A 14518-nucleotide genomic window follows, 5' to 3' on the forward strand; every position below is an offset into this window, starting at 1 on the left:
TCCCACTAACAATGACCACTTGTAATGGCTAAACATTCACAACTAATCTATGTACTGCAGCTACTTATCATCACAGTGTAAATTAGCAGGTAATGATGTATACAACATGTTGGGGTAGTAACAAACTAACCACCAACATCCTGCTTTATAATAACTTATTACAATCACACTTGTAAAATGTTTTACTTGTAATAACAGTTATTATAAAGCAGGATGTTGGTGGCTAGTTTACCATCCACTTGACTTTTGAGCACATATGTAGATAAAGTTTTACACCAGCAGGAGATGGCTATACTATCTGGCTAACAATTCTACACACTAACTTTACCTTATTTTTCCAAGTCTGCTATCTGAAGACATGTTAAAGCCCACACATTGCGATAGCAACCCTGGAGTGACATCACATGATATTATTGGCTTTGACTGGAATGTATAGACAAGTTACAAAACAGGTTATGTTTTGTGTTATTGTAGTCCATCTAGGTTAAAAAAGATCACAGCAGAGTCAGTCTACTCCTGAAGGAGGGACTATTATGGCTATACCATGTACAAGGAAAAGCCTGGATGATCCATCATGTGAAACATGCGTAGTTGGCTAGCCTATGATCCCACTTATACCATTTTGTAGACTAGTGCAATTCTTATTTAAACAGTATTTGGTAGCAACAGCATAGAATAGGACATTAATTTGACAGACATGCACACACACACAGAGTTTACACCATGCAGAGAAATGTCATGTTTTAGTATCACTTTTACACACACAGCACATAATTACAGGATGCATGTGCTACACTTTCACTACAAATCCTGGAGACAAACCCTCATGGGGAAAGAAGGCACGTTGTATTTCATGGGCGATTTGGGAATCCAAAGTCGTACATGGACAGGATGGATTTCGCTCACCTTAATAGTCCTATTATAGTAGTCCAGCTGGCTTTTTTGTTCAAGGGAATAAAATCACCAGCCAAAAAAATGTTAATTCATACATGACACATGTGTGTTTTGAAGCATATACAAAAACAACATAATGATCTGTACCTGTAAATGTATTATAAGTTTAGTAGGTTAATGTTCTTCCACCAAAGTGGCTTGAAAAGTGGCTTCATCTCTTGGGTCATTTGGTGTTGATCTCTTGAAATAACAATGACAAACAGTAAATTATATTAGTAGCCTCTCTGTTGCCACTGGTAACATTAGGTCCTATCTGTCATCCTGTGTGTTATAGAACAAACATGCATACTATACTAAAACACACACACACACTAACATTCACTACTACACTAATCTGTTGGTCCTCTAGCTCTTCTCCAATAGTTCTCCCTCCATCCTAAACTATTCAAACTTCACTCTCAAACTTTTAACACACAACTCTGTGTCAGCTTTGTCCTAATAGTATTCAATAGTGTAGGAACTGTACTTCCATTAGTGTTCACTAACCTTATCTAAGTCATTATTCTCTTTGTTAACTTCTACTGTCTTCTTGGTCAACTCATTGTAGTGATAGTATTTAACAGTTCAACTTCATTCTGTACTTCCTCAACACTGCCAGCTCAACTATAGCAGTATTAACTTAACACATACTCATCAACACTGTCACTACAAATAACAACATTACATACTTTATACTTCACTTAAACATCTTACTATCGCCATAGCTGCATAGACACATCATTCTCCAAATGTATGTTCATGTCTCATTCAATATGTGTTGTAACTCAGCTATTTGTTGTTCTGCCACCGTCATCACCTAAACAAATAGAATACATTAAATCATCTTTACAAACAGACCAGTTAGTCGGCATTCACCTTAAAGAACTAATCATTCATCACTAGTTCTGGACATCACACTAAACTGTTGAATGTACTACCATTACCACCCAGTTATAATGTTAACTTTAAATAAACCACACTTTAGTGAAAAATAACAAATCTACAACAACAAATAACACACTTCCTACTACAACCTAAAACACTAGTCACTACAAAACTACTAAAATACTACTAGTGTAAATTGTTACTAAAACACTACTAGCCTGTGACCCGACTGATCAGCTATTACAATCTCTCCATCATCCATCATCACTACTCCACAAGGATTACTAAACCTTTTCTTGCCTTGATAGGTACCTTCAATGGCTGATGTAAACTTCCCATCTTCTTCAAACACCAACACACAGTGAGTGTCATAACAACTGATCAACAAGTGTCCATCTGGTGTATAGTGTATCCCAACTGGATATTGTAACTTGAAGGGGACATCAGTGAAGTCACCAAACACTTTAAGGAATTGTCCTTTAAGGGTAAACACCTGGATCCTGTTATTGATAGCATCTGTAATGAACAACTGATCTTCACTATTGTTCAGTGTCAGGTCAATAGGTTGATTGAAGGTACCAGGTTCTGTGCCACATTGTCCAAAACAATATTGGAAATGTTCATGTCGAAATACTTTAATTCTGTGATTGAACCTATAACACACAAACAACAGTTCTGACTGGGACAACACTAGACCATAAGGAGACTGTGAATGATAGTTAGCTGTACCTCCACTACCAAACTGTGAAATAAATTCTCCATTTAGTTTAAACTTCTGAATACAGTGCAAGTTACCATCTGCAACATACAAATATCCCTTCTTGTCTACTGCTATTCCAGTGATGTTCTGAAACTTTCCATTTCCACTACCTGCTCCACCAATAACATGAGAGTATTGGAAGTGTTTATCAAATACTACTAACTGATTGGTGGAATTGTCATAAACAAAAAGTTCATTGTTAGGTCCTTTAGCCAACAGATAAGGTTGTGTTAACTTCTTGTTAGTTGGTCCATATTTGTCAATGATCTTCACCTCCTGCTTCAACTTATTGTAGTTACGAATGTTAGTCAACAGTTTGATTTCTTCATGGTTCACTTCTAATCCTCTCCAGTAAATTGATAATAAATGATCTTCCTTTCTTTTAGGATTATACCATATATGGTACTGTCCTCTTGGCTCTTCTTCAACATGTGTATTCTGTAAAAACTCCCTCTCCTTGTTGTAACGGATTTCTAGATCTTTTGATTGGTTCACTACAGGAGACCCAAAAATGTCTTTCAGTGTAACAGTCACTTTAACTGGATCACTAATTACTACTGGACCACTCACAGTACAATCAGGTAAATGTGGAAGACAAGACACATCACAGACTGAATTATTAACAAACTCAACTGGGTGATGACAAATAACAATCATGTCACTTGGTTTACACTCTGGATCAAGGCTAGTATGTTCCACTTGTTTTGTTACTTCATCAACTCTATTCTCAATCCATTTGTTGTATGTAAGTAATTGTCTAGTTCTGTTAACTGTTACAATTTTATGGCAGAACTCCTCGCAACTCACCAATTGGCTCTCCACAAACTTTGCATTTTCTTTTTGTACAGCGAGTGTCTTTTTAAATGAAACCTTGATGGTGTTCACCTTTCCAACTGTTTCTTCTTCTTGTTGCTTCAACAACTTGTACACTTCACCATATGTAGCTCGTATTTTCTCAATATTTGCTTCACTCTCAATGTCAACTTGTTTCTCACAATGTTCAATTTTCTTTACTCCATTTCTTACTCGTTCTAACAACTTTTTCAGTGGAGCAGTGACTTGTTTCATCTTCTCTCTTTCTTCATCCACTACATTTTCAATGAAATCAAAATCATGCTTCTCACGAGGATGATCCTTCAAGGTGCAGTCTCGACATATTAAACTACTACAAGTCTTACAGTACAGGTCTAGTGTTTGTTTGGTATGGGACTTGCAAAAATCTGCCTTTTCTGGTGTAGTGAGAGCTTGTTTGGGATTTTGAAGAAATTCATTGATGGGAACTGTTTCGTGCAATTTGTACGCCTTCACCTTTTTGTGTATTCCAGTACAATCGTGACACAAAGGATCTTCACACTCCATACACCATGTGATCACTTGTAAGACTTCTTCACAGCTACCACACTTTGACTCCACTGAAGCCTTTCCCACCATTCGTCGTTTTCCATAGATTTCCACTAAACGATTAATGGTAAAATTAGTGGGAATAAATGTTATCTCGTCTTGTGGAAGCGGTACACGACATAACGGACAGCATACAATGACCGCCATTTTCTTATTAGATTCTATACTCCTCTCTATACATCGCTTACAGAACGTGTGCAAACACGGGATGGTCTTTGGATCAGTAAAAAGATCTCCACAGATGGAACAAGTTATTTCTTCTTCGATCTGTCGCCATTCCTTCTCTATACCATCGCCACTCGCCATTGCCTAGCTTCACGTGATCAAAATTGCAAGTATGAATAGGGGTGTGGCTGTACCGCAAAATCGGTAAAAATCTCTATTTTATCCCTACAATTAGACTTTGAGCCACAATCGAAGATCTGATGGCGAGATTAACCTCGACACTATGAACTAGAAGGAGGTGTTCCCAAATAAGATGAGACCATTTCAGTGTGGTTCCAGTCATCTGGCTGGCTACTAAAGCAGGGTTCGGATAAGGTGGGGATTTGACAAATTGATGAGGTAATAGTCCCACTACTGGGGCCAGTGTTGGGACAGTTACTTTTTATAAGTAACTAGTTACATATTACTTGCTACAGAACTATTTAATTAGTTACAGTTACATATTACCCAAAAAATAAAGTAACTATAATAATTACATTAGTTTGTGCAGTCCACAGCCTTAAGCTGTCACGTGTGAAACTACCACCTTATCACATGACATGGTTGCATTGTTGGGCAATGTACAAATCTTGGTTATAAGTTGTTTTTTTTTCCTGGGGTAACCAGCACCCCTTGCCACCACCCCTAGCACTAGATGTTGAAGTGCTAGACAAAAATTGGACTGAGATTAAAGGGAGCAATTTAAATAATTAGGGGGAAGGCACCCGACCCTCTGATAGTACAAGGTCAAGTGCCCTATGGCTGATGGGACAACCACTGTGGGAGCGCCCCCCCCAAGGCACGCAATCGCTGAGCGGAGCAACGAGAAGCTGATGCGACAACGTAGCCAAGACATCGCGCTGCTGTAGGGAACTTCTCTCTTCAGGGACAGTAAGTAGGCTAGACGTTTGTAAAAAATGCTGGTACATCCACTGATTCCACCAAACGTTGAAAAGACTAATGGGGTAAATGAACCCATCTCAACCTCCCTAATCCTCTGCTCATATTTCCTACGTTTCTCCTTTTCAAATCTCCGATACAATGAAGCCACTGGTGTAGCACGGTATGACGAAGCAGTTGGATTAAACACCTTAACATCAAAGAAAGCCCTTTGGTGGTGACCACCCCAGAACCCAACAGCTGAAACATCCAATCATGCTCCATCCTCACGATTTGCAGTAGCGTATGTGAGTGTTTCACCAGAGAGAGACTGTAAAGGGGGCTCAACACACACATCAGTACAGACTTCTGACAGGATGGCAGCAGTAAAATCCCTAAGTTCGTTGTGCCGAAGGGTGGGGTAGCCACCTGTAGGGCAGTTCATGGAGTGGTCCACAGAGAATCCTTGACCACAAACACACTGGGTTGGCAATCCAGATGGGAGCCACCCATAGCGTAAGCAGAGAGCATCACGGAAGGCACCCTTATGCAGAGCAAAACCATGCTCCTCTACAGGCAAAGCGGAAAGCCAAGAGGAGGCCCCTTTCTCGCTAGACAGTGCCACAATCCTCTGCAGACCAACTGGTAATGATTGACACAAAGTGGCAGCGACTTCATCATGCGCTCGATGCTTCATTCGCACAACTTCACACTTAGCCGAGCGTTGGGCCTCCAAGGAGTCAATGCTAAATGTTAGCTCCTGCTGAACAATCAAAGCAACAAGCGCAGAGGTAATCTTCACAGAAGAATCAAACTCAGCATCAGAATGAGATTTGGGATCACAGATACCAAGACCACCCAGTCTAACAGGTAAGGAAAAAAGAGCCCTCTCCACATCACTAATAGATCTCCCAGTCAGTGCGGGCAAAAGTTGAAGAGAGATGATGTCTTCCAGTGGTTCGAGAAGGGAGGAGATTGCTGGGATGGTACGCACAAAATAGGTCCACTTGCTACACAAGCCATGCGTAAATGCAGCATACGCAGCATGAGGGTGAGTTTTTGCAATATTAACCAGCCGGCGAACACAACGGGACCATGACTCGACTTTCTCAGTAATGTATGCCTCAGTAAAGGCGCGGGAACCAAGAGCAGCTCCAAGATGACGTTTGCCCTCTACAGTGATGCTCACTCCCATGCCAGCAAACTGTTGTTTGGCTTCGTCTAAACGTTCTGGTTTAACAATCAACCATGCCTTCGCAGCATTAGGAAAATACCCATACATGAAGCCAAGGTCCTTGAGCTTACACCACCAGTCATGCAGGCCCCGCAGAGTGCCCCCAGCCGTCGCATCATCGGCAAACCAGACTTGTGCCACATGGGGATCCTGCAGTGAGGCAATTAATGGTGTAACGCTGATGGAGTACATAGCCATAGCTAAAGGATCGCCTTGTGTGGTTCCCTCAGAAGAAAGTATATGGCGACCATCAATGAACAGGGGGATGTCTTTCCGGTAAGTGTTAATGAGAATGTTGGCAAGAGGAGGGCACAATGACTGCATATTATGGAGTGACACCTGACGATTAAGACAATTGAATGCATTTGAAGCATCCACTAACAACACCCCTTCTGTTGATGGATCAGAATAGATGGATCTCATGGCATGGACAGCTGCCTCACAGCCCGCATCCTGCCCCGCACACAGCTGAAGTGACCCAGCTGCCTCCAAAATGTCCAGCTTAATGATCAGCAAAACAGCCTTGGCAATGATCCGTCTCACCACTTCGCCTATTCCAATAGGACGTACTCCGGGGCATTTGTTGAGGGCAATGAGACGACATGCCACCAAAGCATCGATACCACCAGGATCAACACAGGAGATGCACAAACGGCGAGCAACCAGTGCCAGAGAGTTACACAGATCATCAGATGCCCGCTGGAATGAGGTACAAAGGCGTCTCCATCCATAGGCATCCAGTCCAGATGGGCCTGCAGAGCCCTGAGTTCGAAGGGCAGCACGACGAATCACAGTCCCATCCAGGGCATCAAAAATCACTGGATGAAATTTTTCATCATTATTTGACAATGGCTTGAGGATATCAGGGTAAGCAGGCTGACACTGAGGATGTTTCTTCAAAAGTTCATTATAAACGGTCCAAGAAGGAGAGTCTGGATCCAGAGGTGTATCTAGTTTCATTGGAGCGCCGGAACGCTCGGTGGAATCAATGAGATTGATAGCAGCCTTCACATTGCCACGCAACATGTGGTTAGCAAATCGACGGCACAAATGTTCAGTGTTATCTGTAGAGTTCTTAGATTGTGCACAAAGACGTTGCTGTATAACTGTTCCTTCATTCAGCAACTCAGCAATCTTGCCATTCCTTCTCTACACCACCACTCGCCATCGTTTTCACGTGACCAAAAATTACAAGAATGAAAAGGGCGTAGCTAGCTGTACCGCAAAAATAACAAAAAAATTCTCTATTAAGTTTATCCTTATAATTAGACTGTGTGCCACCATCTATGGCGCCACAATCGAACCTCTCACTGTGACCATAGTATCTATGCTGTGACAATGGACAGCTGGGCTGATGAGATGATTTAGTTTGAGAGTAGGAGTACTTTGTGTGCAGTGTAATCTACGAGCGAGTTGTTGAGTGACGTGTTACCCCTAGTGGTCTCCTCGTTCCGGCTTTGATCTCGGCTTTGATCTCGGCTTTGATATAAATGAGAGTGGTCAAGATGTTATGAGAGACTTTGTGATCATGATGATCATAACACACGTACATACTGAAAACTACAACATACTACTACTTATTACCTAACTATATACTTATTACTACCTATACGTACTTAACTTAACCAATGTCAAAGCATAGATATTGGTTACTATAATATCTATGGTCAAAGTCAGGAAATTCGTCCTCAGCAGTAAGCGAATACTGGCGGAGTATCATTTTTGCATTGTACCTCCACAAAGTCACAGACAGTTGCTGGAGAAGTTGGCGCCTAGCAAACTTTCGAGGTAAACCGTTTCTAACAGTTGTTCTGTCAGCTATGGATCCTAAAATTGATAGGGCATATGGTGACCAAACACCAAAGGTCTCACATACAAGAGGGATAAAATCTCCGTTATCATTCACAATGTCCTGGTATTGGTTGTCTTTAGCTATCTCACCAACAGCAGCAGCCACCCCAGCCTGAGAAGAAGCAGAAGATATGACAGCAGACTGAGTGGTACTCCTGACGGAGAGATCAAAATAGGCAGGACGACCAAGATGAAAGTCAGGGTGGTATATGTCGCCAGGACGAGATCGGTCAGATGGAATGCCTTGCTCCCTAAGAACACCAGGGTGATCTTGGAGCAAGGCATGGTGTACAACAGACACTAAAGCATTATGACGCTGGATCCTCAAGGGACCATGAGAGCACCCCAGCAGATGATCACCAAACTGGTCAATGACAGATGGACCAACTTCAGTATAAACTAGAAGGAGGTGTCCCCAAACAGGGCGAGACCATACAGCTGGCTACAACAGCAGGGTGAGGATTGACAACTTTACACTAATGGGGCACTAACATTACCTGTAACCTGACAACACCAAATCATCGTCATTCATGGAAAGGGAAAATAGGTTGGTGTAGTATCTGGGATGTTTTATGAGCTTTTTTTACTGTGTACTAGGTGTTAATAGGTGGATCACATGACCATTGTAGCCACACTCTATTTTCCTGTGAGACTTATCCACATTACATCACATGTGCTTACATGGAAAATAATACATCAGTAGACAATTCAAGGCTGCAGCTAGTAGAGATTAAGAGTGCAAGCGATTAAAAAGCTAGGGTGTGGCACCAATTTCATCCAGTTTTGTCATCTCGCAAGAGTGCAAGCGATTAAAAACTGATTTTTAAAGGGCGTGGCACCCATTTAGCTTGCAAGTATTCATCCATTTTCGTTTGGGATGTAGCAACGCTTGAGTAAAACTGGAGTAGTCATTCTTGAGATTTGTCATGTCTATCTTCTGTAGTGTTCAATTACAAATGTGATGAAGTATACCACCATTACCGCCCTCTATATCACCCAACAATGAGTTAGCATAAAGTAGGAAAGTTTAGCTGATTTGTGATCAACCAATATTAGTTTGTAATGGATGAAAGAGTGTGGAGGACATGTGTACATATTGTTAGGAGGTGCTACAAGGCATCTTGTGGTGTAGGAAACTTTTCCTCATGACTCCTCAATTCCAGGGTCCGCTGTTTTTACTTTTTTACCTACCCATCTTATCAGCCATGACGGGAGACTTGTTATTCACAGTAGTTATGTTGCCACATGAATGCACTGATGAATTTCTCTGTTATGGCCAACTGTAGTATAATACTTTTGATTTTACAGGCTGTTGGTCGCAGTTCTTGTGGTGAGCCATACAAGTAGTGTAAGGCCTTGATGAGGACTGTGGTTGACAACTTAGAAGAAACTGACTGTTAGCTACTTGACCATACATACCATTTGTGATGGTACCCCTCAAGAATTCTCTGGGCTTTCAGAAAGGTACATGCAGTTAAGACACAAATGCTAAACAGGTCACAACGGTGTATTTGGGGAAATGTCACAAACGTGATTTCGTCAATCAATTTACCAAGGTACAATTGTTTTTACATGTTTTGTTTACTGGTTTAGGGAAATGTTGTTTACAGATGGAGTGTTGCTTGTTGACCCAAATTTGTTTGGGAAGGAAGACAAAGAGGACAGAAAAGGTGCTAAATGTTGACAATTTTGATAGATTCTCATGTTGTGTTTTGATGTGGAATATGCAATGGAACCCCTTTAAGATGGACATCACTGGAAAATTTATTTTTGCCCTTTGTAAAGAGGTGTCCTCAGTTAAGGGGTGTTCAGCTTTTTGTGGATTTAAGTATCTGCTAAGCTATCAGCACTGTTGTTTGTGTATGCGAGGAACACTTACTAATTCTCATTAATCTCACACATACTCTCGTAAACTTGATTATTAGTTTCAGCCATTAATATTCAAAATAGGAGGACAAGCAAATTGTTTTACTAACCAGCCAGATAGCTAAAGTAGATAGGTCACATGACTCAGAATGTTAGTCTGCTCTAGCTAGTTAAAAAGTTTCTTAATAGTTCCATTTGGGTAGTTGGAAAAGGCAAATATGATCGGACACGGACATTTTCAAAAAGCACTTTTTACATTTATACAGCAGTTATTTTTCATACCTAACATTGTTTTTACAGCAGTCTTCGCTTCCAGACCCGGGCATCGATCTTGTCATAGTGCTTATCCATTTATAAGCACACGTGTGAAGAACTAGACCAGCACTCCACAGAATGCCAAAGACCATACAGTGTTGTACACATGTTCTAAAGTCTAATACAGAGCTATATAATTGTAGAGATTATCTTGTATGCCCCATGCAACTTAGCTTAGCAGGCCAAATCCACAATCTTATGCTTTTTAGTATAAGGCGCAGGCGCTTATACCAAGCGTTGAGGGTTTCAAGGACCTGGCCTATGAGATTAGGTTGGGACATGCCAGCTTAATCTCTATGACACTGAATTAGATTTCTAGAGCACGTGTACAACACTATATGTCTTTAGAGTGCTAGTCTGTCCTTCACACGTGCGCTTATAAATGGTTAAGCACTATGAAAAGATCGACACCTGGGTCTGGAAGCGAATGCTGCTGTAAAGAAAAAAAACTTTAGGTAGTAGTAGAGCGGCTTAGCTAGCAAAAATGAGCACTTTGTACAGAAAGTATGAAACTTTGCACATAGTACCTACCTACCATGAAGTGTACTTTGAGATATGGAACCATCGCAGATTTGACCTTTGGTGTCCTCTAAAATTCATTTTATGCTCAAAAATAGTGACCTTTGTCTATATATCACCCATACAAGACTCAATTTGTTCAAACTAGGTGCCAAATTGAAGATCTTTATCCAAGAAACGAGTTGATACTTGTTGCAAGTTCATAGCATATTCCATTTCAAGATTATGGTAAGTTTTACTGGCAGCAAATATAAATCCAACCGCCCACGCAATTACACTCTTCATCTACATTCTTGTTTGCCACTCCATTTTTTGTAAATTTTTAAAGCTAATCATGAGCACTGCAGGTTGCATATACAACCAAAAAATGGAGAGATATGCAGGGGTGGGGCATGTACCCTCTTCTCTAATTATACGTATGTTGCTCTATCAACAGTTTTAACTACATGGGGGTTTCTGTAGTAGTTCATTTGGGGTGGGGATGCTTTTTTACCCCCTTTGACAAATGAACTCCTTAATCCATAAATCAAAATCTCAGTGAATATATCAACAACAACTGTAATATTGAATGAAATACATGAAACGTGCATTTTGCCAGGTACAATAGCCATGAACTGTACCTGAGAATACCAAGCATGAGATTGCTTTTCATCATTCTCAGGTACTTGAGAGGTTGTAGCTGAGAATGCACCTGAGGGAGTCTAAAATATCCTGGGTGCAGGGAATTCCCTTTAGATTCCATGTGTGTAAACTAGCTATGAACAAAAAAATATTTATACCATCGTCCTCCATTACTCTCATTGTGACTCCCCATTAGTCATTTCCTAGATGAAGGTTTGACTGATAGTACTGTTTCTAAAACCTGTATGCTAAATTTTTATTGCTGTAAAGCGTTGGAAAATACTTTTTTTAAAGTCATTAGCTTTTTAGCTACACTTGCATACATGGAACACATTTTGCCATGAACCAAATTGTGAAACACAAAATTAATTGTCTAGTTGGTTATGCCCTCAGACTCCACCACATCTTGGGTGTGTGTCTCTCTAAAGGCAAATATATACTAGTATATTATAAATTTAAAAATAAAGTAGGAATCCAAGCGATAAAAAGTAGCGAAACAAGAGAAGAACGATGGTAGCTATTACAGCATAGCTCGGTGGGAAATCCCTACTTTGGCATGATATAGCCATTATTTTGTGTTCAATGCCAAAGTAGGAATTTCCCACCGAGCTATGCTGTAATAGCTACCATCGTTCTTCTATTGTTTCACTACTTTTTATCGCTTGGATTCCTACTTTATTTTTAAATTTATAATTTTTAATATACTAGTTTGTTTAGTTTTTTTGCTAAGGCATACAGCTAGCTATGAACATGTGACTGTTCTGTTAGGGTGACTGTTGTGTTAAAGTATCTCGAGGCTGCCTGCAAGATGTACACTTGCCCAAAAAGAGTTCGATTGATTATAGAGTATGTCGAGTCAGCCTTCCAAATTGAAGGTGTGTGGTCACTGAAATACAGCTAGTGCAAAAGGGGTGTGTCATTGTGGTTTCAATCAATAGATCGATAATGCGTAGAATGAAGAATGGACGTGATCTTGTGACCTATCGTGAAGTTATCTAGTACTAGTACCTCCGTACAGTACCCTCCATCATAGATTATATCAGTAAGGAATATAATCTATTCCTCTGTACAGTAATGTAGTCTAAGTGCCTTAAATAATCTTGTGGCGTCTATTATGCTGCTTAAAGAAAGTGTTGATACAGAAAATTAACGCCTCGATATGGTTTCGTTGGATGAAGAAGAAGATAAGCAGCCTGATTGAAGATAAAAGAAAAGACAAGGCGCAGAGGGCACACACTCGTCAGAACCCCAAAAGGCACATCCCACTGGTGAGTTTGTTATTGTTGCGTAAAATGGTGGCTGTGCACTGCTTCGTTTGGCCTCTAGGCTTGCGACTGTGGTCAGTCAGTCAGGCAGTCAGTCTAAAATTCAAAGTTTGGCGATTTTTAAAATTCTGTATCCGGCCACCTGTAAGCGTTTTGTTGTATTTAATGCTGTTTTATGTATTATATGGACTAGTACTATTCCGTAAAGGTGATTTTCGTTTCGTAAGATATCTCTAGGATGATTTTTAAAGGCGGGATTTTGGGCGGCGCACAAAAATTTCACATGGATTCCTACTTAAACGATACGACCGTACCGTTTGATATTTAAGGAAATACAAGATGTAGGTATAGTTCATGACACCATAATCTCCCTATAGTCAATTCACAAAATTAGCTATCAATACAGTATGTTAGATACGTATAAGGCTTTTAAGGCTTTTCAACAAACATGACTGATAGTAAGATGCACAACCTTAGAGTTTTATGCTATTGTTATATATACAGAAGCAAATTATAGCCATAAACAACCTCAAATTTGAGTTTAATATCTGATGACAAAACTACATAAACTATGACGTTTGTTGATTTATCTCACAGGAGTATTCTACATAACCCCTATCCCTCATTTATATCTCTCCATGTTTTAGTTGTATATGTTGCTCATTAAAAATTAAATAAACAAAGAGGGTGTAATTGTGTGGGCGATTGACTTTATATGAATTTGCTGCTGGTTAAAATTGTCATAACTCTGAAATGGAATATGCTATAAACTTAAAACAAGTATCAACTTGTTTCTTGGATAAAGATCTTCAATTTGGCACCTAGTTTGAACAAATTGAGTCTTGTATGGGTGATATATAGACAAAGGTCACTATTTTTGAACATAAAATGAACTGTAGAGGACACCAAAGGTCAAATCTGCAATGGCTCCACATCTCAAAATACACTTCATGGTAGGTAGGTACTATGTGCAAAGTTTCATACTTTCTGCACTAAGTGCACAATATTTTGCTAAGCCGCTCTACTATATGAAAAATAACTGTTCTGTATATGTAAAAGTGTATTTTAAAAATATCCGTGTCCGCGTCTGTATCTGTGTCTGACTGTATTTGCCTTTTCCAACTACCCGTTCCATTCAGCCACTGATAGTACAGTATAATAAACCATTGATGTAGTGAGTAAAATGGTAACACAGGCTGGGATGAGACAATAATAAAAATGTTGTGAATTTAGTATAGTTTAGTGTGTATGTTATTCATGTAGATGTGGGAGAAAAGACTTGGAAGTGTTTGGGATGACTTTCCACCTGGATCTTGTGGGTGTGGCTATTGTATCATGTGAAATATGTAGCCCCATCCTCTTTTCAGAAGCACGTGTAAATATTTCCTCCAACGGGAGTATAAAGCTTCAGCTGATGACACTGCTATATGTAAATCACTCTAATGAAGAAGCTCAGTGATAATGCTTACCCCTTCATCTTTGTGGTGAGCTAAGTGATATTATGTTCTGGGCCTCTCTATAATGGATCCTTTGAGACCAAATATTTTTGACTGATTTTGAATAAAGGGGTTTATCCCTTTCAGAAATAAAATTATATAGAACCAAACCTTGTTGGGACAAATATCTTTTTTGTATTTTGTTATGTGAAGTTTTTTTGTATTGTTTCCATAATTTGCAGAGTTTGTAGGAGCTAGGTTTATTATATGCTATAGTTAAAGCATGTGTATGGAAAATACAACACGAGGGGGCGTGTCAATAGGCTAATACAGCATGAGGCGAAGCCAA

General features: G+C 40.0%; 1 protein-coding gene and 1 pseudogene across 3 annotated transcripts; both read right to left on the reverse strand.

Annotated features, from left to right (window-relative positions):
- Positions 1 to 817: 817 nt before the first annotated feature.
- On the reverse strand, positions 818 to 4293 carry LOC136241793 (E3 ubiquitin-protein ligase TRIM71-like). Of its 3 annotated transcripts, none has more exons than XM_066033113.1 (5): positions 1810 to 4293; positions 1648 to 1750; positions 1441 to 1599; positions 1271 to 1389; positions 818 to 1215 (listed from the first exon to the last, which is right to left on the reverse strand). In XM_066033113.1, exon 1 carries the CDS (start codon positions 4283 to 4285, stop codon positions 2021 to 2023), a length of 2265 nt encoding a protein of 754 aa, XP_065889185.1. In that variant the 5' UTR covers positions 4286 to 4293; the 3' UTR covers positions 818 to 1215; positions 1271 to 1389; positions 1441 to 1599; positions 1648 to 1750; positions 1810 to 2020. The 3 variants fall into 3 exon arrangements, with proteins under 3 accessions (XP_065889185.1, XP_065889184.1, XP_065889183.1); XM_066033112.1 differs by having other exon boundaries at positions 1441 to 1572; positions 1623 to 1750; XM_066033111.1 differs by having other exon boundaries at positions 1441 to 1750.
- Positions 4294 to 4871: 578 nt separating this feature from the next.
- Positions 4872 to 7322, reverse strand: LOC136239943 (uncharacterized; annotated as a pseudogene).
- Positions 7323 to 14518: the final 7196 nt, after the last annotated feature.

This window comes from Dysidea avara, chromosome 12 (assembly GCF_963678975.1).
Source record: "Dysidea avara chromosome 12, odDysAvar1.4, whole genome shotgun sequence".
NCBI lineage: Eukaryota > Metazoa > Porifera > Demospongiae > Dictyoceratida > Dysideidae > Dysidea > Dysidea avara.